The sequence below is a fragment of the Panthera onca genome, chromosome E1 (assembly GCF_046562875.1).
Source record: "Panthera onca isolate mPanOnc1 chromosome E1, mPanOnc1 haplotype 2, whole genome shotgun sequence".
Lineage (NCBI taxonomy): Eukaryota > Metazoa > Chordata > Mammalia > Carnivora > Felidae > Panthera > Panthera onca.
Genome location: NC_138352.1, coordinates 27627382 through 27652150, shown reverse-complemented (window position 1 = coordinate 27652150; position 24769 = coordinate 27627382). Strand labels below are relative to the sequence as shown.

Here is a 24769-nt window from a genome sequence, read left to right as displayed (position 1 = left end):
CCACGCCGCGCCTCGGGATGAAGACTACAAGTCCCAGAGGGCCGCTCGCGCACCCCGCCACGTGTTTTCTTCGCCCGCCAATGGGTGGAAGCGCCGCGTGAGCCTGTTCCCGCCCCCCGGGCGCGCCCGAGCCAATCGGAAGGGTGGTGTGTGTGCGAGGGCAAGTGGGGAGGGGGACTCAGCTCAGGACAGGGAGGCCCTGCTCGCAGGTCCCGGGGTCCCGGTGGCAGCCGGAGCGCTTGGTCCGCAGGCGGCGGGCGGGTGGTCCCCCCCTCCGCCCCCACCCTGCGCGTGCGCGCCCCGGCCCCTCCCTCCCTGCCACCCCCCTCGGCTCCCGCGCGGCGGCGGCGGTTCCTCTCCCCCTCCCCCCAGCCCTGGCTCCGGGGGACCCCGCGATGCCGGTCCGCACCGAGTGTCCCCCGCCGGCCGGTGCCTCGGCCGCCTCCGCGGCCTCGCTCATCCCGCCGCCGCCCATCAACACCCAGCAGCCCGGCGTGGCCACCAGCCTGCTCTACAGCGGCTCCAAGTTCCGCGGCCACCAGAAGAGCAAGGGGAACTCGTACGACGTAGAGGTGGTGCTGCAGGTGAGCGCCGGGCCGCGCCGGGCCGGGGCCCGAGGGCCTCCTCGCGGCGCTCACTGGCCGTGCCCGCCCCCGGCTCCTCGAGCCCGCAGCCGCGGACCAGGCCCTTGCCGCCGGGCCTCCTGCACCAGGCGCTTCACCCCCGGGACCTGCCCAGCTGGTGTCTCACACTTTCCAAGCCCCAACCCTGACCTGCCCCTCACACCGGAGCCTGTCGTGGGCAGCTCCTGGCCGACCCTGAACACTCTCCCAGACTCGAAGCCCGTGACCGGCCTGCCTGGGATCCGGAAGCCCCCTGTGACTGGCCACCCTCAGACCTGAGTCCTTCCTCCCCAGGACCTGTCGCCCCAAGATCAGCTCTCCCTCCAGTCCCTCCCAGAACCTGAAGAACTCTCCGTTGGTTTCTCCTGCCTGGGAACCCTAGCCATGTCTGGGCCCGTGTCAAATTATCCCAGACTTGAGACAATCCTCCACCCCTCCCCTTTCCTCAGTTCCAGGGATCCTCAAACCTTGGGGCCCTCCTCCCAGGATTTCTTCCTTGGGAGAGCCTAGTGCCCCCTCAGACCTGGGAGCATCCTCCCTCCCTTAGCCCCTGAGCACGAGAGCCCCCAGTCCACAACTGATTCCTCGCCTCTGGTTCCCCCTCAAGACCAGGCACTCACATCCTGGGTGCTGCTGGCTGGAGCTCCTCCCAGTCTGTTACGATCTTGCCTCCTGGGGCCCCCCACTGTCCCCCGGTCTCTAACTGGCACAGGCAACCAGCTGCCGGCAGCCCCAGGCCTCCTGCTCTAGGCTTCTCATGCTCCCTATCTCCGTTCTCTGGCCACCTCCAGTCCCCTCCCAGTCTCCCTGACCTGTGTCCCCATACCTCCCCAACCCCTACCTTCATCTTCCTTCTCCTTGGCTCCAGGGGACCCTCTTTCTATGGTCTTAACTTTTATCTACACAGCCAGGGCTTCCTCCCGGTGTCTGATACCCATGTGCTGGGAAATCGAACTCACCCAGCATTATCTCTCACACAGTATTTCCTTGCTGTCTCTCTACCTCCCCCCCGTCTGACCTGAATTTCTAAGTACCTGCTGCCAGCCCCTGATAGCTTTGGAGCTCAGCTTTACCCACTCTGGCCCTTTTCCGCACCTCACCCCTCTCATGCAAGTGGTAACACACTTGATATTTTTTTCCCAGCGGGAGGAGGTCAACAGTAGTTATTACTCCTTTCTCTCCCCCTTCCCTGCAAAACTGTTCCTCCATAGCTACCCCTGCCTGCCTCAGGACCCACTTTCCTCCTCCCTTTGCCCCCTTTTTTCCTTGGCCTGACGCCCCACCTCCTAGGCTGTTCCCCAAAGCCCCTCCAAATGTCTGGCCCCTTGAAAGGCCTCACAAGAGCTCTGAGGGCCTAAGTGTGCCACCTTACTGCCCCCATGCATGAGGACAGAACGTAAGCCGTGTCTTTTCCTTATGTGCCCTTGGCTCTTTAAAAATGTTAAATCTTAAACAGCCTCTCCTCTGAGCAAGTGGGTCTCCCACCCTAAAGTCAATGGGGATACATTTTATTTTTGCTAACAGCAGGCCATCCTTAACCTCTTTTTTCTTACTGTTTTGCGGGAATCAACAGTTTCCTCTTTTTTTGATTGGGAAAACATCACGTTAATCGTATCTTTGGTCTGTAAACTTAAGTTGCTATCATGAGCCATGATATTTATTATAACTGGAAAACTATTATGACTGAGCCATTCGTTCTCCATAATTAGATCTATGATAGGGTGATCCCTCTTCCCTTCTGCTTAAAATGTGAGAATTTACTATGAAGTAAAGGCTTTTTTTTTTTTTTTTTTTCTGCAACAAATCATAAAATTCTGGAAGTGAGATCCTTGGTTGTGGGTCATGTTTGGAATGATCTTGAATTTGCACCCATTGTTTCATTTGATGGTTTCCGAGGTGGTAGGGGACGACTTGGCAAGGGTAGCTAAGTGTCAAAGAGAAGTTGTCTGTGGTTCTTACAGCAGCCACCCCCTTCTGTCATGGGTGTGTTGTTTCTGAAGTCTTGTCAGATGCCCATTTCCTCGCGAAGCAGTGTACGTGGTGATTGAGTTGGCGCGTGACTGGTCTCAGGGTAGCCCAGAGCGGAAACCTGGCTGATGGCTGGAAGCCACTCCAGTAGGATGTCTTGATGGTGGGAGCGGTGGTCATGCCCAGGAATGCTGCCCTACTTCTGGGCCGGTGACCTGTTTGTCCATCATTGAGACAGTCAGTGGCATGTGACTTATTCCATCATCTGGTTTTACAGCCAGGACTAGTTTCTTAGACTCAGCCTTCTTAGAATAGTTCTGCCTTTCATACCTCAGCCTCCTTCCTGCTTGCTCGCTTGCTTGCTTTCTTTTTTTCATAACAGCTTTATTGAGATATAATTCACATATCATACAGTCCACCCAAGTTAAGGCGTACGATTTCAGTAGTTTCTAGTAGAGTCACGCACTTGGGTGAGCATCTCTGCAGTCCAACTTTAGAACACTTCCATCACCCCCAAAAGAAACACCACCCCTTAGCCATCACCCCTTCTCAACTCTAGGCAGCCACTAATTTTATTTTCCCTAAGATTGCTTATTCTGGCCACTTTGTATTAAACGGAGTCGTATACTATGTGACCTTTTGTGCCTAGCTTCTTTCACCAAGTATAATGTTTTCAGCGTTCACCCATGTCATAGCATGTCAGTGCTTTATTATTTTGGGGGGGTGGGTGCATAATAATCCATTGTATGGACGTACAACATTTTGTTTATCCTTGGAGCAGTAGATGGATATTTGGGTTGTTTCCACTTTTTGGCTCTCGTGAGTAGTGATGCCGTGAACATTCCTTTTCGAGTTTTTATGTAGGCGCGTCCTCATTTCTCCTGGGTAGAAACCTAGGAGTGGAATGCGGGGTCCTATGGTAACTCTATGTTTAACATTTTAAAGAACTGCCAGACCGACGTCCAAAGTGCCTACGTCATTTTGCACTCCCCCCACCGGGCGATGAGGGTTCCAGTTTCTCCACAGCCTTGTCAACACTTGCTATTTATTTGTCATCTTTTTGATTGTAGTCATGCTAGTGGGTGTGAGGTGGTTATCTCATTGTGGTTTTGATTGGAATCTCCTTACTGGCTAACGATGTTGCACATCTTTTCCTGTGCTTTTTTGGAGCCCTTTCTTTCCTCGAAATTCCAGTTTAAAGAGCTCCCCCAGACCTTCGTGAGATTCTGACTAGGTTTTTGTTGTTGCTGTTGTTACTTTGACGACTCTGTTCCTCCTCTGCCATCCCAAGAGCCAAGAGTAACGTGAAGGCCAGGGTCACCGTGACAGCATATTAAAAAGAGCAGCTGTTGGACACAGCTGTGCTGTCAGACTTCCTTGCCTAACGTTTGCCTTGTCATCCTTCCCATGGAGATGCTGGTCCGTGGTTTGGTGAAAGTTCTCTGCGTCGTAGTGTATATGAGTTCACCCCCCCATCACCAAGATCAATTTGGGCAGAATGGGAGAGACCCGTGGTTGAACGGAGGCCAAACTGCAATTCTGATTCTCAGGCACGTGATAATCCACGCAAAATGTTAGCCAATTTACAGTTCAGTTTTTAATCTCATTAGCAGGTATCCTGGCCACCTGATACCCTTTCCAGCAGCTGTGAAGCCCCAAACTATATTGAATTCAGTGAGAATTGCATATGTGAAATTTAAGGCCTCAGGTTAGAGCTGTGTGTCTTTTAATGAAAGTTCTTTGCTGAACCGTGTGAGTGCAGATCAGCCACTTTGGATGACGTCCAGCGCCGAGGCCCGGAGATGAGGATATTTTAAATGCTTGGGCGGTTTTCACATGGAATACCTTTGTCACCAGCACCGAACTGTGGGAGCGTTTTAGCTTTATCGAAGCCCATTTGCTTTGGTGCTGACCTCATCTGGCTGACTGCATTCATTACAGTTTTTAAAGATGGCCTTGGTATTTGATTTCTGGTGTAACTGGAAGTCGTTAAGTCCCCAGACCTGATAAACACCACCAGACTCTCCAAGTTGCTTAAAATGAGACCTCGCTTAACACGAAAATCTCCGCGTGCTGCGGCACCGGGGTGCTTTGTCTTGCTTTAATTCCGGGGGTTTGCTTTGTCCGTGAGCCCAACCAGCATGAAATCTGAAAATCTGCCTGTTGGGGATCAGTCCATCCGGATTTGGGTGAAATGGCTCATTTAGGGTGCACTCAGCTGTAGGTAGCCATACCCTTTTCGGAATAGTTAAAAGCAGGGGTGAACCTGTCATCTCAGGTTACAAGAAGCCTGGAGGTGGCTTGGTTCCACACTGGCTCATGCCGGGACCCGTTTCCTTCCACGTTTCCGTGCTTCCCCTTGGCATTTCCCGGCCTGTTTCCCCTCAGGGTCTTTACGTGGCTGCCCTGGGCACCGCGTGCAGGTGCTGCCACCGTCACGGGAAGAAAGAGAGCCTCTTTGGAAGCCCCAGTCTTTCCCAGCAGCACCCAGGAGACTTACACACATACCTGATTGGTCAGAATCGGGTCACTCACCCCTAAACTGATGACTCACAAGGGGACAGGGGCACGGGTTTGCCTTGCACCCGTCAGGCTGATCGGGTCTTGTGGGGGCAGGGTAGGTGTCAGAACAGGATCTGGGCCCTGCCAGCATGGAAAAGTAGGAATTTGGTTGTAGGGTAGGTACCGGGCCATGTCGCAGCAACCCGTAATTGGTACATACTACACCTCAAAATCTATGTTGCCTGTTACCCCTGTTTATTTTAGGCTCCTAACTCTTCATCAAGAGACACAAGCATTCATATATGAAATGGGCAGCGTGGCCCCTCACAGTATTTTCCATTCTGGGGTCAGCGTCTTGGTTCACAACTGCAATTTTTGCCAGAGAGGTCTTCCTAAGATGCCTTGCTGGGATACGCTGCCCATTTCGTAAAGAAATAATGCGGGATTGTGCTGAGTATAAATATGGGCGAGGAGTACATTTTTTAGACCAGTCGGAGACCCGTGTTGAGCGGGCCCACTGTTCCAGAAAGGCCCTTTGGTCTCAAGATACTCAGCTGAAGGAGGTTGAGAGGGTCCTGAGATCAGGTAGCTTCTGAACAGGCACGGGGGCAGGGCGGGGCGGAGGGGACTCACAAAGGTCTCAAAGGCAGGTGAGCCCTGGCCGTGCTAGGCGCCCACCAACCTCCGGGCCTCCCTCAGCCCACCTGGCCCCTGACAGCCGGGCACATGGTTTTCCGCAGCAGCCCCAGCTGGTCTCCCAGTGGTTCCTCCGTTTGTAATGAGGCTGTGTGTCCTTTCTTTCCAGCATGTGGACACGGGGAACTCTTACCTTTGTGGGTACCTGAAGATTAAAGGCCTTACTGAGGTAAGCACTCACTCAGACGAACTAGAACTGGAAGGTGGACCGCGTGCTCCTTGTGCTCAGAGTGTGAAGGGCCAGCAGTCAACTCTGAGGCCTGACTAAAGTGCCCTGTTAAGTGTCGTTCTCATACAGTGAGCTCAAAGCATGTGGTTTTCATGTGCCCTGTTGGAAAGTATACAGAGTCACAAATCTGTAGAAGTTTATAAATACATCGTGTTGTTACCAACACTGTTGATTTCATTTTTAATCCTTTCGTGGAAAAAAAAATGTGGTAAGAACATGGCTACCACCCTCCTCACCTGCCGTCGGAAGTTTTAAGGTTTCTAAGGCAAGCATTAATCCTTCCAGAGCCAAGGTCTTTGGAATTCCTTAAACCTTTTAGTTCACTGGAACAATGAAAAAGTCATCATCCAGTTTCTAACAGGAGTAGCTGCTATGGAAATGTAGACTGTTTTCCTTTCCTTGAACCAACTTTTTACATCTCAGAACTCCTGGGAATATAGAAAACAAGAAAGAGCATCCTTTGTTTTCCTGCTGGTGAGTAAACAGGAAGAAGAAGGAGGGGGCTGGACTGGCCGCCTGACTCCAGCCCGACCTGGCTGCAGAGCCCTGTGGCCTGATCACTCCTCACTGTCTCCGTGGCCCAGCAGTGTTGAGAAATGCTCCACAGAGCCATAGAAAGGTCAGAGTGACCTTGTTGCTTTGCCCTTTACTGGTGCCATGGCCTTAATAAGAATGAAAAATACCCGCTCTGTCTCCTCAAGGGGCTTATCCTAGTGGGAAAGAAAGAATGTAAGAGTAAGAGGTCTAGACTATAGTATAATACAAATGGGGGGGTGCTAACTAAGGCACAGACCATCCTCTGTCTTGAAACCATTGTTTCCATCTCTTTGATTCCATCCGGTTCTGCTTCTCTATTGGAAGTTTGAGACTTTTCTATGAAGTCTGGTGTTGACATGAAAAGATAACTACTCCTCCCTTCTAGAACGTTACCCAAGCTAGTAGGGGTAGAAAATGAAGGCAAAATGAAGGATTCCAGCCTTTGAGTTTGCGGTAGTAGGAAACAAAGTGAATAGAGTATACCCAACTCGTACAACAGGCAGCCAGATGCATTCACTGAGCACAGAACACGAACACTTAACTTCATAAGGAAACCAGCAACATCTGTCACCTGGAATGTTAGCACTGATTCTAGAACCAGCCACTCTGGTCATAGGAAGCTGCACGGAAATGGCAGGTAGCATTAAAAATCCCCAAACCGTGTACAGAACCTCTGTGACGTTTCCATCAGGAGCAGGTAACCTTAACAAGGTGGGGGAAGCTCTGAGTCATGAGCAGCAGGCTCCCTGAGGAGCTGCTAGCTCGGCCCTTCGCTGGGGCCAGTTCGGGAAGGGGACTTAGGCTCATGACAGGGATGAGGAGACCATCCTCCTGGCCAGTTCTTCCCGCCTGCGCACGAGCGGCCTCACAAGCACATGGCCCCCCAGACTGGTCTGCGCCGGGTTGCGCAGTGGACTCAGGTGTGGCGCTCAAGTGGCCTTGAATTGGAGAGAGGTGGCTGTGTTTCCGAGGCTCCTAGGACGTCAGGGTTCTTTGGATTCCATCTCTTTTAACAACCTTTTTAATTGCTTTACTGCCATACAGTTCACATACCACACAGGTCACCCATGTAAGATGCAGGGGGTGCCTGGCTGGCCCAGTCAGAAGAACATGGTCCCTGGTCTCAGGGACGTGAGTTCAAGTCCCACGTTGGGCATGGAGCCTACTTAAAAAAAATAAAATAAAATGTACAGTTCATTGGCTTCTAGTACAGTCATGGTGTGGTACAACTATGGACTCACCTTTGAAATTCTAAATCCAGTACGTGGTCACTGGACACGATCACTGAAATGCCAGAAAGGGTGAGGATTCTCTGAATGACTTTATACCCGTATTCTAAAATACAGCTGTTCGTGTTTGTTTGCTTTAACATTTATAGTTGTTAGGATATCGAATATGTAATTGATTTTAATAAAAGCATTTAAATGGTTGAGTTTTAGCCATAGTCTTCCTCTTGTACACCACATGGAAAATTAACTATTAAGTTGGAGATCATTGGTCTCTTGGCTGCCTCACATTCACGAACGAGCACAGTTCTTACAAAGTTCGTGTGCCTTGTGGAAATGGAATCCCAGAATTGTGAAGAATGGGCATCAGGTAGCCTTTTCTTTGCAATTCTGAGCCCGCCACCAGCAGAAAGAAGGGACATTTCTAGGGAGGCCCAGAAGCTGGCACAGGGCCTAGGAGCCCAGCCTTGGGAGAGTCACGGCCAGGCCCTCCACTCACTCACTAGACAGGTTTGAAAGCTTCTGCTGAGCTTGTGCTAGACTTGCTCTGAGCCAGGCCAGGGAGAAAGGTCACGCTAATCAAACTCAGCAGGACTGATGTATAAACAAGAATGCTCATTTACTCCTTTCTAAAATGAGGTACATGCACGTTCCAGAAGTCCTCTCTGACTTAGTAGCCAGTGGGTGTTAATCCCCCCAGAAGGCAGGCCTACACGGAAAGCCAGACCCATTACTGGAGAGTTTTTGGTGGGCCTGTTAACCGTGCGGGGAGTGGTTTGGACGACTTAAATGCCACGACTGCTTGGCCCACTGTAGTAAGCCCACGCCTGTTCTGGGGGTGAGAGTGGGGGGTGCTAGCCATGTCTCTTCTCTCTGACTCGTTTTTTTGACGACCTTCCCGCAGACAGAGTTTTTCCTTTGAGTTTATACGTTACCGCCACTTTGGCTGTAGTCAAGTGCTTAAATTTCCCGGTCCTGCCCTGAGAGGTAGTTCGTGGTTTTGGTAACTTCTGTACATATTGACTCGCACTCATTAGGCAGTATTTATTTTATTTTAATTCTCAGAGTTCGGGGGTACCTTGCAGTCACCCTTATCCACTGCCTGAGATATTTTTGGAGAGACGGCAGTGCAGAATCAGCTCACTAGGAAGACTTTCTATTTGAACCATAAGTATTTTCTTTGTATTGTAAGAGGGCCCATTTATCATTTCCTTCTTTTCTGTCTTGTGGAAGCTAAACAAAGTTAAAACCTCAGAAAATCAATATGTATAGCTTTTCATTTAAAATCTCAAGCCTGGATGGCGTAGGTGGTTAGGCGTCTGACTCCGGCTGAGGTCATAATCTCACGATTTGTGGGTTCCAGCCCTGCGTCGGGCTCTGTGCTGACAGCTCAGAGCCTGGAGCCTGCTTCGGAATCTGTGTCTCCCTCTTTCCGCCCCTACCCCGCTCACGCTCTGTCTCTCTTTGTCTCTCAACAAAGAAGAAACATTAAAATAAAATAATTTAAAATCTCAAGTCAGGTACCGATACAGAAGTTTCTCCCTTAGCAGTTCTTCCTAAAACAGATGAGGATAATTTATCTATACCTTTAAAATCAGGTTCCCATTTAGGAAATCTCTTTAATTTCTTCACTCCGTATATATAAATACCTGAACGAGGAACCCGGCCACCGTGTCGGGGGTAAAGGGTCGAGGTTTGGTGGGGGGTGGGGGCGTTATGTATCTCAGAGTTCACTGTGAAGACAGCTGCCAGCCTCGGTGGTGGATAGTGAAGCAGGCCCCTTCAGTCTGCTCCTGTGCGGGCGGGCGGCCATACTCTTTCCTGGGAGCTGCTATCTCTTAGCGACGTCCCCAGCTACATCATGGCAGGCCAAGCCAAGAGAAGTAGCAAAGCCATTGGAACAGATTTATTTTATTTTATTTTATTTTATTTTATTTTATTTTATTTTATTTTACTTTATTTTATTTATTACATAAAAATTTTTTTAATATTTATTTTTGAGAGAGGGAGAGGATGAGCTGGGAATGGGCAAAGAGAGAGAGACAGAGAGAGAGAGAAAGAGAGGGGGAGGAAGACAGAGGATCCAAAGTGGGCTCCACGCCGACCACAGTGAGCTTGGTGCGGGGCTCAAACTCATGAACCGCGAGATCATGACCTGAGCCGAAGTCAGACATTTAACTGGCTGAGCCACCCAGGCGCCCCAGAACAGATTGATTTTAAACACACGTAGATGTTTGATGCAGAATAAGGGGGGCATACATAGTGTCTGAAGAAGAAAGTGGGACCTCTAGTCCCAAGGACATTAAGACTGTAACCCATGGTTTGCCAGGCCACTGACCACCATTACCGTGCTTCCAAGAAGCACCAGAGGCTGGCAGGCTGGGCTGAAGGGTTGGCTAGTTGGTCAGTCAGTTGATTGGGTTTTACAAATGCAGAGAAATGGTGGACTTATTAAATTGTTAACTTTTTCTTCCATTAGTATTTTTCAGAATCTTTGGTGCCTTCTTCTTAGCAGATGAACAAATAGCAAATAAAATTGACAAGAGCATTCTAAGCACCCAATTAGGATGACAGCTTATTTTTTTCCCGTTTTTGTGGGGTTTTTTTTCCCGTTGTTGTGATTTTCCATTGCAGACGTGATTTATGTATATTTTCCCTAGTATAAATTGCCTTAGTTCATATGATAAAATTAAATGTTACTCTAACATATCAAGGTATTCTTTAAAAAAAGAACACAAGGGGCGCCTGGGTGGCGCAGTCGGTTGAGCGTCCGACTTCAGCCAGGTCACGATCTCGCGGTCCGCGAGTTCGAGCCCCGCGTCAGGCTCTGGGCTGATGGCTCGGAGCCTGGAGCCTGTTTCCGATTGTGTGTCTCCCTCTCTCTCTGCCCCTCCCCCGTTCATGCTCTGTCTCTCTCTGTCCCAAAAATAAATTAAAAACGTTGAAAAAAGAAAAAAAAATAAATAAAAAATAAAAAAAGAACACAAAACAACCACAATGACAACCAAAAAAAAAAAAAAACACAAAAAACCCACTCCCCGGACGGGCACAGGAGACAAATGACTGAGCTAGTTTGAGAACCAGTGGGCATGGCGTCAGGGAGACTGAGCTGTAAATGCTGTGATTGTGGAGCCTCCTGGGGTGTTTTTCTTGGAAAGTAAAGTCAACTTAGTTACCATCTGCTTTGTATCCTAGAATACTCAGAATTTACTTGTTCAGGTTCTTTTCGAGTGATTAGTACATAACAAACGAAGTCAGGGAAGGGTTCTCTGCTTCTGGCAGAGTTCATAACGTCCAAGAGACTTTGTGGGCACCTCCAATTCAAGCTGACTCCACAGCCATCGGCAAAGGGTTGTTGCTTAGCCAGTGAGACCATTTTTTCAAAGTCCTAGGAAGAAGTTAAAGAGCAAGGTTGCTTTTTCCTTTGGGAAAGGTTAAAACTGCTGTTCAACATCTTGTTTTGGTATTTGGGTTTTTACCATAGGAGTATCCAACTCTCACGACCTTCTTCGAAGGAGAAATAATTAGCAAAAAACACCCTTTCTTAACGCGGAAGTGGGACGCAGACGAAGACGTTGATCGGAAACACTGGGTGAGTAGGTGTTGGGTCCACTCTGGGCCGCCCACGCGCTGCCGGGAAGCCAAGAGACTTAGCTCTCGGGGTCTTATCACTGTGCCCCGTCCTGCTCACCTATCCACTGGGCTTCTCACCCCAGCTCCTGATGGACACACCCAGGCTCAGCTGAAGTACCATCAGGATGTCACCGGAAATGCCAGTGCCCCTGCTTTTCGGTGTCAAAAGTGGAGTGTGTTCTAGATCACCAGTAGGGAGCACTTGGAGACAACTCATCGTCACTGCCCTCAAGTCTTTTCATTGGCTTTCACACAAGTTGTTGTGTCTTCAAAAATCCATTTCTCTACCTGTCAAAATAGCCTTCCGGTTTAGCTGACCAGGGCGATGATGAATTTTGGTTTAACACTAGGGAAGTCCAATGTGCTCACCCTCTACACCCACCAGAAATTCTTGTGTCAGTAATGAAGATTCTAGAACTCTTCGTGCTTCCCACTGCCACTCACACCCGGCTCTTCAAGTGTCTCCTGATTCTGGCACGATACTCCTTGGAGAAAACTCCTGACCGCAGACCCTCGTCTGGGTTAACATCACTATAGATGAGCTGCTTTGCTTATTAATGTTTCCTACTTGAGATAGGAAAGGAACATCTCTCAAATGTTGAGTTTCAGTTAAATTTAAGCTTTTAAAACCATTTTTTGGTGAGCTACATGTTTTGACTATTGTAGCAAATAGAACTGAAAGTCATTTGCGTGATACTAGAGAATACTGTAGAATACTGCGTAATACTGCGTAATACTCTAGAGGGTACTAGAGAATACTGTAATACTAGAGAATGAACGAGAGCCAAGTCTCTGGGGATTCTCAGTCGGGGGATCACTTGGTGGCTCAGTCAGTGAAGTGTCCGACTCTGGGTTTTGGCTCTGGTCATGACCTCATGGTTCATGAGTTGGAGCCCCGCGTCGGGCTGTGCGCTGGCAGCTCGGAGCCTGCTTGGGATTCTCTCTCCCTCTCCCTCTCTCCCTGCGCCTCCCCTGCTTGCTCGCTCTCTCTTTTTCTCTTAAAATAAATACACTTGAAAAAAAAATACTCAGTTGGGGAGCCCGAGAGGCACACGGTCGTGCGGGCATCAGAAAGTGGTGGAGGGCTCCTCGGTGCCGTCTGACCCCACCCTGCCCAAGGCTGGCTCTTCCTGCACGGCTCGACCCCTCACGAGGTGGCTCCTTCCTCTCCCAGACAGTCCCCGTGAGAACGATCTTCCCGATCTTTCTTGTACCGAATGACGGCCTGTCTCCCATCCTGCTTTGTTTCCCAGCTCAAATTGGTTCTGCAAAAAAGCAAGGTCTTTTGAGACTCTATGAAAAGTCAGTTTTAAGTTAGGTTGGCTACGAATTAAATACATAGAAAGCAACTCTTAATTTTCCAGACTTCCATTAGAATACTGGGAAATATCTGTTCCTACCTCTGTTAGGCTAAATTGAAATATTTTGAGTGAAAGAGCGTCTAAGAAGGCCTCCCTGGGTCCTTCCCGGCATGCTAGATGGGGGAGGACCAGGAGCTGGGCCTAAGGGCTCTTCTTCACCCAGCAGTCTGGTGACCTGTGCAGGACTCAGAGTCTCCCGTAACTCTCCCAGCCCATGCAGGAGTCCCCGATGCCCATGTGGGGCTCCTGGAGCTCTGTACTGCACCTCTGTCTGTCAGGGATTTGCAGCACCTGATGCAGGCCTGCCTCAGAGATATTGCAGGGTCCATTCCGGAACACTGCAACAAAGCAAACATTGCCATAAAGCAAGTCAAATGAATTTTGTTGGTTTCCCAGTGCATGTAAAACTTACCTTTATGCTACACTGTACTCTGTTAAGTATGCGATAGCATTGTGTCTAAAGCAATGTACATACCTTAATTTTAAAGTACTTTATTACTGGGGCGCCTGGGTGGCTCAGTCGGTTGAGCGTCCGACTTCGGCTCAGGTCATGATCTCACGGTTCGTGAGTTCGAGCCCCGCGTCAGGCTCTGTGTTGACAGCTCGGAGCCCGGAGCCTGCTTCCGATTCTGTGTCTCCCTCTCTTTCTCTGCCCCTCCCCTGCTCATGCTCTGTCTCTCTCTGTCCCAAAAATAAATAAAAACATGAAAAAAAATTTTTTTTCAATTAAAAAATAAATAAATAAAGTATTTTATTACTAAAAAATGCTAACCATCCTCTGAGCTTTCAGCAAGTCCCAATCTTGCTGGTAGAGGGTCTTTTTTTTTTTTTCGTTTATTTATTTTGAGAGAGAGTGTGGGGTAGGGAAGGGACAGAGAGAGACGCAAGAAGCATCCCAAGCAGGCTCCACGCTGCTAGAGCCAAACCTGATGTAGGGCTCAGTCTTACGAATGGTGAGGTCGTGACCTGAACTGAAATCAAGAGTCAGATGCCTAACCAACTGAGCCACCCAGGCGCCCCACTGGTGGAGGGTCTCACCTGATGTTGATGGCTGCTGACTCATGAGGGTGATGGTTGCCAGAGGTCGGATGGCTGTAGCAATTTCTTAAAATAAGAGAACAGTGAAGTGTGCCTCATCGATTGGCCGACTCTTCCTTTCACAAACAATCTCTCTGCGGTGCGGGATGCTGTTTGATAGCATCTGACCCTCAGTAGAACTTCTTTCAAAACTGGAGTCAGTCCTCGCAAACCCTGCTGCGGCTTTATCAACTGAAGTCACGTGATATTCTAAATCCTTTGTTGTCATTTCAACAATCTTCATGGCATCTTCACCAGGAGTAGATCTTATCTCAGGAAACCACTTCCTTTGCTCACCCATCAGAAGCAACTCCTCATACGTTCACATTTCATCCCGTGGTTGCAGCCATCGGTCACGCGTTCAGGCTCCGCTTCTGACCCTGGCTGTCTTGTCATCTCTGCCCTGTCTGCCTCCACTGGAGTCTTGAATCCCTCAAAGTCATCTATAGAGTTGGAATCAGCTTCTTCCAAACTCCCATTGATATTTGATTGTTTGACCTCTTCCCATGAATCACAAATGTTCGTTCTTTTTTTTTTTTTTTAAATCACAAATGTTCTTTTTTTTTTTTTTTTTTTTTTTTTTTTAATTTTTTTTTTTCAACGTTTATTTACTTTTTGGGACAGAGAGAGACAGAGCATGAACGGGGGAGGGACAGAGAGAGGGAGACACAGAATCGGAAACAGGCTCCAGGCTCTGAGCCATCAGCCCAGAGCCTGACGCGGGGCTCGAACTCACGGACCGTGAGATCGTGACCTGGCTGAAGTCGGACGCTTAACCGACTGCGCCACCCAGGCGCCCCAAATCACAAATGTTCTTGATGGCACCTAGAATGGTGAACCCTTTCCAGAAGGTCTTCAATCTATTTTGCCCACATCCATCAGAGAGATCACTATCTATGGCAGCTATAGTCTTAGGAACTATACTTCTTAAATAAGAACACTCGAAAGTTGAAACTGCCCCTTGACCCATGGACTGCAGAACGGGTGTTGTGTTGGCAGCCATGAGAACAACATTAATCTCACGGTACGTCTCCCCCAGAGCGCTTGGGTGACCAGGCGCATTGTCAGTAAGCAGGAATCTTTTTTTCTGAGCAGTAGGTCTTAACGGTGGGCTTTAAATATTCAGTAAACCATGTTGTAAACAGATGTGCTCTCATCCAGGCTTTTTTCTATTAATAGAGCACAGGCAGAGTAGATTTTGCATAAAATTTTAAGGGCCTGAGGATTTTCAGAATGGTAAGTGAACATTGGCTTCAACTTCAGGTCACCCACTGAATTAGCCCCTAGCAAGAGAGTCAGCCTGTCCTATGAAGCTTCGAAGCCAGGCATTGACTTCTCCTCTCTGGCCATGAAAACCCTAGATGGCGTCTTCACCCAATAGAAGGCTGTTTCATTGAGTGTGGCCATCATCATGAGTTATCTTAGCTCGATCTTCTGGATAACCTGCCGCAGCGTCTGCATCAACACTTGACATTTCACCTCTCACGTTTATGTTATGGAGATGACTTCTTTCCTTAAACCTCCCAAACCAACCCCCGCTAGCTTCAGACTCTCCTTCTGCACTTCCTCACCTCTCTCAACCTTTACAGAATTGAGAAGAATCAGCCTTGCTCTGGATTAGGCTTTGACTTCAGGGAACATTGGGACCGGTTTGACCTTCTATCCAGACCATTAACCCTTTCTGCACATTAGTAATAAGGCAGTTTTGAGGGGGCGCCTGGGTGGCTCTGTTGGTTAAGCTCCTGACTCCTGACTTCAGCTCAGGTCATGATCTCATGGTTCATGAGATCGAGCCCTGCAACGGGCTCTGCATGGAGCCTGCTTGGGATTCTCTCGCCCTCTCTCTGCCCTTCCCCTGTTTGTGCACTCTCTCTCTCTCTCCTCTCAAAATAAATAAATAAACATTTAAAAATAAACAGACAAGTAATAAGGCTGTTTCGCTTTCTTATCATCCATATGTTCACTGGAGTGAACTTTTCCTTTCCTTCAAGAACTTTTCCTTTGCATTTACAACACGGCTGTTTGGTGCAAGGGGCCAAGCTTTCAGCCTCTCTTGGATTTCGACATGCCTTCCTCAACTAAGCTTAATTGTTTCTAGCTTTTGATTTCAAGTGAGACACGTGCAACTCTTCCTTTCCCTGGAACACTTCGAGGCCATCGCAGGCTTTTTAATCGGCCTCATTTCAGTATTGTTACGTCTCAGGGAAGAGGGAGGCCTGAGGAGAGAGAGACGGATGGGGGAACAGCCAGTGAGTGGAGCAGTCAGAACACACACAACATTTATCAGTTAAGTTTGCTGCCTTATATGGGCCCCCAAACAATTGAAATAGTAATATCAAAGATCTCTGTGGGGCGCCTGGGTGGCTCAGTCCGTTAAGCGTCCGACTTCGGCCCAGGTCGTGATCTTGCGGTCCGTGAGTTCGAGCCCAGCGTCAGGCTCTGTGCTGACAGTTCAGAGCCTGGAGCCTGTTTCAGATTCTGTGTCTCCCTCTTTCTCTGACCCTCCCCCGTTCATGCTCTCTCTCTCTGTCTCAAAAATAAATAAACGTTAAAAAAAAAAAAAAGATCACTGATCACAGATCGCCATAACAAATAAAATAGTAATGAAAAAGCTTCAAATATTGCAAGAATCACCAAAATGTGACACAGAGACACAAATGCTGTTGGGAAAATGGCACCAATAGCCTTGCTCGATCAGGGTTGCCAGGAACCCTGGCAGTTTGTAAAAAAAAAAAAATGCAACATCTGCAAACAGCAATAAAGTGAAGTGCAATAAAACCAAGACTGCCAGGGCACCCGGCTGGCTCAGTCAGTTAAGCGTCCGACTTCGGCTCAGGTCATGATCTTGTGGTTCATGAGTACAAGCCCCGCATCAGGCTCTGTGCTGACAGCTCAGAGCCTGGAGCCTGCTTCAGACTCTATGTCTCCCTCCCTCTCTCCCCCTCTCCTCTCATGCTCTAGCTCTCTCTCTTTTTCTAAATAAACATAAAAAAAAATAAAAATAAAACTGGACTCCCTGTAAACTAGATTCAGAGGCACTATATTATTTCATGCTCAGGTTTTTCTGAATGATGATAAAGTTGGTATCATGGTGGTACCATAAAGTCCAGATTCCATAAACTCAATCTACTGAGGATAGAAATACATGTGTGACAAATTCTATGGGTTAATAATTCTGTATCTTAGATTTTATTTAAGGTGTAATTCTTATAAAATTATCGCATGCTTGTTTTTAAGCGTTTGAATAAGTAGAAAAACAAAAGGAAAAAAATCATCTATAATAATAATACCGAAGCTAAAACAAGTATTGACCTCTTTTTTTTTTTTAAATAAAAATAGGATCATGAGACACAATTTTGTAATCTATTTCTGGTGTCCCTTTTTTTTTTTTAATATATTTAATTTATTTTTTAAATTTACATCCAAGTTAGCATATAGTGCAACAATGATTTCAGGAGTAGATGCCTTAGTGCCCCTTCCCCATTGAGCCCATCCCCCCTCGCACAACCGCTCCAGTAACCCGCTGCTTGTTCTCCATATTTAAGAGTCTCTTCTGTTTTGTCCCCCTCCCTGTTTTCATATTATTTTTGCTTCCCTTTCCTTACGTTCGTCTGTTTTGTATCTTATAGCCCTCATATGAGTGAAGTCATATATTTGTTTTTCTCTAATTTCACTTAGCGTAATACTCTAGTTCCATCTAGTTGCAAATGGCAAGATTTCATTCTTTCTGATTGCCCAGTAATACTCCATTGTATATACATACCACATCTTCTTTATCCATTCATCCATAAACGGACATTTGGGCTCTTTCTATACTTTGGCTGTCGTTGATAGTGCTGCTGTAAACATTGGGGTGCATGTGTCCCTTCGAAACAGCACACCTGTATCCCTTGGATAAATGCCTAGTAGTGCAGTTGCTGGGTCATAGAGTAGTTCTGTTTTTAAATTTTTGAGGAACCTCCGTACTGTTTTCCAGCGTGGCTACACCAGTTTGCATTCCCACCAGCAGCGCAAAAGAGATCCTCTTTCTCTGCATCCTCGCCAACATCTGTTGTTGCCTGAGTTGTTAATGTTAGCCATTCTTATAGGTGTGAGGTGGTATCTCATTGTGGTTTTCATTTGTATTTTCCTGATGATGAGTGATTTTGAGCATTTTTTCGTGTGTCGGTTTGGCCATCTGGATGTCTTTGGAGAAGTGTCTGTTCATGTCTTTTGCCCATTTCTTTGCTGGGTTATTTGTTTTTTGGGTGTTGAGTTAACCCTTTATCTGGTAATGTCATTTGCGAATATCTTCTCCCATTCGTCCGTTGCCTTTTAGTTTTGCTGATTGTTTCCTTCGCTGTGCTTTTTATTTTGATGAGGTCCCAATAGTTCATTTTTGCTTTTGTTTCCCTTGCCTCCGGAGACGTGTTGAGTAAGAAGTTGCTGCGGCCAAGATCAGAGAGGTTTTTGCCTGCTTTCTCCTTGAGGATTTTGATGGCTTCCTGTCTTACGTTTAGGTCTTTCATCCATTTTGAGTTTATTTTTGTGTACGGTGGTCCAGGTTCATTCTCCTGCATGTCGCTTTCCAGTTTTCCCAGCAACACTTGCTGAAGAGACTGTCTTTGTTCCATTGGATATTCTTTCCTGCTTTGTCAAAGATGAGTTGGCCATACGTTTGTGGGTCCATTTCTGGGTTCTCTATTCTGTTCCTTTGATCTGCGTGTCTGTGTTTGTGCCAGTCCCATACTGCCTTGATGATAACCGCTTTGTATACATCTTGAAGTCCATCTGGTCTCGTTTTTTAAAAGAAATTAATCGTATATTACCCACTTCCTGTTTCTTCTTCACTAGCTGGCCCCAAGCCACTCTACTCTGTCAGAGGACCCCACTGTAGTAAGCCCTCTCTCCCCCTTCGGTGAGACATGCTGGCTCTCAGTTGTTCTGCATGATTCTGTTGCTACTGTTGACTCCCTTACAGAGATGTCACTGGTCATTCCTGGCTTTGTGCAAAGGTGTCCTGAGAACGGGCCCCCCAGAATAGCATCCATTCCCAACCCGGGGCCTTTCCTCAGACAACATGAACTATGCAGGCTTAGCCCCATGATGACTCAGCTGGAGTCCAGCTCTGAGGTCTTTGGTGGGGACCTTGGGCTCCCCTTCCAGGCCTCGGCCTTTGCTGCTCTGGTCAGGCCACCTCCAGCAACTGGCACGCGTTTGCAAAGGCAGTCGCCGCCGGACACAGAAGGGTCGTTCTGACACCAGCCTCTCCCTCCGTAGATCAGTTCTCATGCTGTGTCTTTTGCTTTCAGGGCAAGTTTCTGGCTTTTTATCAGTATGCAAAATCATTTAATTCAGATGACTTTGATTACGAAGAGCTGAAGAATGGAGATTATGTCTTCATGAGGTGGAAGGTAAGGCCCCACCCCAGGCGGTCTTCTGGCTGTGCCAGTGCCTGCGTTGGACCCACCGCCCCATCTGCCCTGTCCTCATGCGGTGCCTTTAACGCTCACGGAAAGCGGGCACAGCTCCAGGCCACTCTGGCAGACTGCTGCCCTCCCAGATGGTTTCTCTTTGGTTAAACTGTTTGGTGGTCAGCTGACGAATTCGTGGCTAGGGGGTGGTCCCCTCGGTACCTTTGACCGTCCACGTGGAGTCCTCCCAAGTGTCCTGTGGATTCAGGGGAGAACCAAAGTCAGTCACCCATCACCTCCGGTTCTCAGCCACAGGCTACGACACCCCCTTAAGGGACCGCTCCCTCACCACGTCCTTGCTGAAGGCTCGGTGCTGTCTCAGCTTGTCTGGTTCCCTCCAGCTCAGGAAATGAGGGACCAGGAATGGAATTTGGGTTTTCCACTCACCAGCCCTCAGAGAACTGCATCTGGCTGGACTCGATAGATTGGCTTTGGGGCTGACAAGGCTTTTGTGTTCCCTGTTTTGATAGCATGGTATTTACTGTGTTCCAGCTCCAGGATAGCACAATCATGAAGCCAGTTTGTGAAATCACTGTGTGAACGGACACCCGCTTCCAACCCCTGGTCCCCAATCTGCGGGGAAAAGCCGTTTTGTCTTGAAATCTTGCCAGCTTTCCGAAAAGCCAATCATTTAGAGTAGTGATTCCCAATCTTTTTTTTTTTTTTTTAGTATTTATTTTTGAGAGAGAGAGAGAGAGAGCACGCGAGCGAGCGGGGAAGGGGCAGAGAGAGAGTGAGACGCAGAATCCGAAGCAGGCTCCAGGCTCTGAGCTGTCAACACAGAGCCCGACATAGGGCTCGAACTCATGGACCATGAGATCATGACCTCAGCCAAAGTCGGTCGCTTAACCGACTGAGCCACCCAGGCGTCCCAGTGATTCCCAATCTTTAGCTTGTATAGCTAATTTTTTTGGGGGGGGGGAGGGGGGATCATCACTTTCTGAGTGGACGCTTGCCAGGCGTGGAGAGTCAGAGCGGGGTCCTGCCCTTGCAAGCTTGCCATCTAGTGGGAAGTGTGCCAGTGAAATAACATGTTGGAAGAAGTATCCTCCGAAGTTCTTATTTTAAAATTAATTTTAAAAACTACCATTCAGAGGTTTAGGAAAGGAAAAGATGAGAGTGTTTTGGAAAAAAAAAAAAAAAAGAGTTGAGCACCTGGGTGGCTTGATTTTGGCTCAGGTCATGATCTCGAGGTTTGTGAGTTCATGCCCCACATCGGGCTGTGCACGGCCAGTGCAGAGCCTGATTGGGATTCTCTCTCCCTCGCTCTCTTCCCCTCCCCCACTCTCTCTTTCAAAATAAACTTTAAAAAAAGAACTTCTCAGGGTGACTCACTGTGGGCCTTCAGGAGACCTCCTGGGGCCTTGGGGCCACCGACTTCATCTTACTGGGACAGTAGGTCCTTTCAGCTTGGCTCTAGCCAGAGATAACAAGCTTGCCTCTTCCCAAGGTGCTGTTCTGATGGCTGTCGCCGAGGCGTAGAGCTTTTTCAGGGGGTGTTATGGGGTGTTATGGGGTGTGATTCACCTTCAGAGTGAAGTGACTTGCTGTTCTAGAGGTGATCAGGAACCTAGCACCAGTTCCTGGGGTGGAGCAGAGAATTTCTCTCCCTGGGTGGTTCTGTCTGTGGGCTCTGAAAGGTAGGTAGGTATCGATTCACTTATGAGATATGTAGACCATAGGACCTTCTCCTCACTGCTGATCTCAGTGAGCTCAAGACACAGGCTCCTGTGTTAGCATCGAGAATACTCGAGCAACACACGAATGCTATTGGCAGGTTGGGTTGAAACGCACATGTTGGCCATTGTCCAGCAAGTCTGGGCAAGGCCGTGTGACAGTGGAACCTTAGAAGCACCTGGAGGCTAAAGAGGAACGCCAGAGGTGGCCGGGCCACACCGTCGGTTACTAACCTCCTCCGTCTGTGTGCAGGAACAGTTCCTGGTCCCAGACCACACGATCAAAGACATCAGCGGTGCTTCCTTTGCTGGGTTCTATTACATCTGCTTCCAGAAGTCGGCAGCCTCCATAGAGGGCTACTATTACCATAGGAGTTCAGAATGGTAAGGAACCCCAGAGGCGCAGGGGGCGGCTTGCTGCTGTCCCCCTGGCTCTCCCTTGGCTTGCCCAACCAAAAGAAGACCTCTCCCCTGTCTCTGCATAGCTTTCATGCTCTGTCTGCATGCAGAGGGCCTCTCCAAGCGACCTCAGTTGCTGGTGTAGGGGCTCCCGTCCCTCTACACGGAGCAGAGGAAACAAGATGAAAGTGAAGTGTAGATAAAGGAACGCATTGCTGACAGCTTTCAAGCAGTTCTGTGTTATCAGCAACGTTTCTTCCAATCTCGCTGCTCTTGTATTTCCTCCCAAATTTCATCAGTAACTAAAATGTAAAATCCAACTATGAATTTTGCTGGGGTGAATTTTGCTGCCAGCAGCCTTTTCGATTTTGTGGCCACATTCCTCAGATGCTGGCCCCACATGCACTTGATCTCGGTCTGGTGACCTGGGGTCCCCCCGTGGAGCTGGCGGTCCTGCCCTGTGTCTCACCTGAGGTGAAGGACTGAATGCCACCTCAGGCGCTAGCTTTTGTCACCTCTTGGGGGGAATCTCCTGCCTCCTCGCTGCTTCTCAAAGCACCCGGCTGTACCTGAAGAATGAACCATATCATAAAATACCTGGTTTCCTCTCTGAATGTAGAGACCCCTCATTCCCTTCCAAATTTTTCACACTTCAGCGACTTAAAAGTGATGCCACCCCAGCTTGACTCAAATTCCTTGTTCAGTGGCAGCACAGTGATACCTGCAAATACGTGCCCGTGGCTCAGTGCAGTCTCAGCGCCTCTGAGAGCCACAACTCTTAGGGTTTCAGTAGTTGTTCAGTTTTCAAATGAGTTTTCAAAACATGTTATATCCTGTTTTAAATGACAGCTTTATTGAGATAATTCACACACTATTTGGTTTGCTCATTGAAGCTGTACAGGTCAGTGGTCTGTGCAGCCATGACTGCAGTCAATTTTAAAACATTCTCATCGCCACAGGGAGAAACCCTCGTAACCCCTTGACCATCAGCCCGACTCCCCATCCCCTCCTGGCCCTAGGCAACCACTAATCTACTTTCTCGCTGCGTAGATGTGCCCGTTCTGGATATTTTATATAAATGGGACCATACACTATGTGGCCTTTGTGTCTGGCCTTTGAAGCTTCAGCCTCGTTACAGCAGGTGTCAGCACTCCCCATTTTTGTTGCTGAATAACTTTCCATGGTCTGGATCCACAGTAGCCCCTCCTTATCTGCGGTTTTGCTTTCCGGGGTTTCGGTTACCCGCGGTCAGCTGTAGCCCAGAAGCAGACGATCGTCCTCCTGGCAGTGTCAGAAGGTCAGTGGTAGCCTAACAGCCCGTCACAGCGCCTCTGTCACTCCGTGTTTCGTCTCCTCCCGCCCCCATTTCGTCATCTCCCATCCTCACGGTACAATAAGGCATTTTGAGAGAGAGCTCACGTTCCCATAACTTTTATCGCAGTAGATTGTTACAGTTGTTCTATTTGCTGACTAGTCATTGTTGCTAACCCCTACGGTGCCTAATTTATAAGTTGTGCTCTGTCACGGGTATGTATGTGCAGGAAAAACCATACCATACGTACGGGGCTCGGTACCATCCACGGTTTTCGGCATCCGCTGGGGGTACCTGAGCGTATCCCCCACAGATAAGGCGGGGGGGGACCACTGTACCACATTTTCCTTCTCTGTTCATCAGTTGCTGGGCACTTGGGTCGTCTTCACCTTTTGCCTGTTGTGAATAATGCTGTCGTGAGTGAGGGTGTGTAAGCATCCGAGTCCCGGCTTCCAGTTCCTTTGGGCAGATACTAAGAGTGGAATTGCCGGGTCATATGGGAATTCTGTAACTTTTTAAGGAACCACCTCCCTGTTTTCCAGAGCAGCCGCACCCTGGTACATTCCCACCAGGGCCCGAGGGCTCCAGTTTCTCCACATCATTCCCAACGCTTGTTATGATGTCTTTACAATTACAGCTCTCCTAGCGCGTACGGCATCTGCAGGCGTCGTGTGGTTTTGATTCACATATTCCGATGGCTAATGCATCATCTTTTCTTGATTTTTTTTGTTTTGTTTTGTTTTTTGCTGTTGTTGAGAAATAAACTGCTTGTTCCTGTGCTCCTCCTCACTCCTCTGTGAAACAAGTAAGAGGAGATCTGACGTCTACCCCATCAGCTCGGATTGTGCCTGGGGGTTATCATCCCCTTGTGTGGATTGTCCCGGCCGCTGTTTCCCTTTCATCTGCTTAGCTCCTCGGAGCAGCCTGCCGACGGGGCAGAAACATACACGTCAGGGCTCTGATGTTCTCAAAGTCTAATAGCCGTGTCTAGGGAGGCGAGAAAATGAAGCCAAAGGGTCAAATAAGATTTACGGTTAGCGAGGAAGTTCTCTCTTCCATGGCCTGTTTGCATTGCATGAGAAGTGGGGTGTGCCTGTGTTACCCGCGAGGTCCCGAGGGTGCTCCAGCCTGACACACGGGGGAGCTGAGGTGCTGGCCGTGGGAGGCCGGGCAGCATGGCAGGTGAGGATGAGGCCCGGGGGGGGCCTCGGTCTGCATCTCTCCCACAGCGTACTCCGCCTCTCCTTTTACAAGACGTACCATGGTTGCTTCATGGTCAGAGCAAAAGGGAAAGGCCTAAAAACAGCTCCTCTTACCCCCATTCGGGAGGATTAACCGAAGAAACAAATAAAACCAGAGTTGGTTCAGCTGACGAGATCTGAGATGAATTTGCGTTCCGGTCCGAGAAAGTGGCCCGTCAGGCGCTCCGGTGGCAGGGAGGGAGTTTTGGACATCCTTTGTTTGGTTTTCAGGATGCTCAGACTGCCTCCCGTTTCTCTCTTTTCCCACATTGCAGGTATCAGTCACTCAATCTAACTCACGTTCCCGAACACAGCGCACCCATCTACGAGTTCCGGTGACAGCGGTTCAGAGCAGGAACCAAATAAAACTGAACTTGGCAAAAAAAGAACTCTGCCAAGAAAATCGTGTACCTGCCAGAACCAGGAGAACCAGTGTGTTCCTGTTTCTTCACGAGCAGACTCGCATCAGAAAGCATGAATGTTAACCCACAGAATCCAAGGAGCATGGCCAACCAACGGCAGGTGGAGGGAGTGTTCTCTGTGCTTCCTCCCTCTCTGTGGCAGTTTGGTCTTAATCTGTTGTAAGCTACCTTAAATGCACTTTTCCTTCCTGCACAGCTAACTTCTGTATCACTGAAAGGCCCATTCCTTCCTCCGTCCCCACCTCCAGCCGAGCAGAAGGTCAGCCCCCCAGTCACCCTCAGCCTTGGTGCTCAGTGGTCTCGGCCCAGGCCCCAGCCCTGCGCCCCCCACCCCCAGTAGCTCAAGAGAAGGCAGAGCCCCAGCACACGTGTGCCGCCCCCCCCCCCCCCCCCCAGAGCTCTGCGCAGGGAATC

General features: G+C 48.9%; 1 protein-coding gene across 1 annotated transcript; it reads left to right on the top strand.

Moving 5' to 3' along the window:
- Positions 1 to 286: 286 nt before the first annotated feature.
- Positions 287 to 24550, top strand: GID4 (GID complex subunit 4 homolog). Its single transcript, XM_060644997.3, has 6 exons — positions 287 to 584; positions 5899 to 5958; positions 11266 to 11373; positions 19144 to 19245; positions 21235 to 21365; positions 24209 to 24550. Exons 1-6 carry the CDS (start codon positions 396 to 398, stop codon positions 24270 to 24272), a joined length of 654 nt encoding a protein of 217 aa, XP_060500980.2. The 5' UTR covers positions 287 to 395; the 3' UTR covers positions 24273 to 24550.
- The last annotated feature ends 219 nt before the right edge of the window (positions 24551 to 24769 follow it).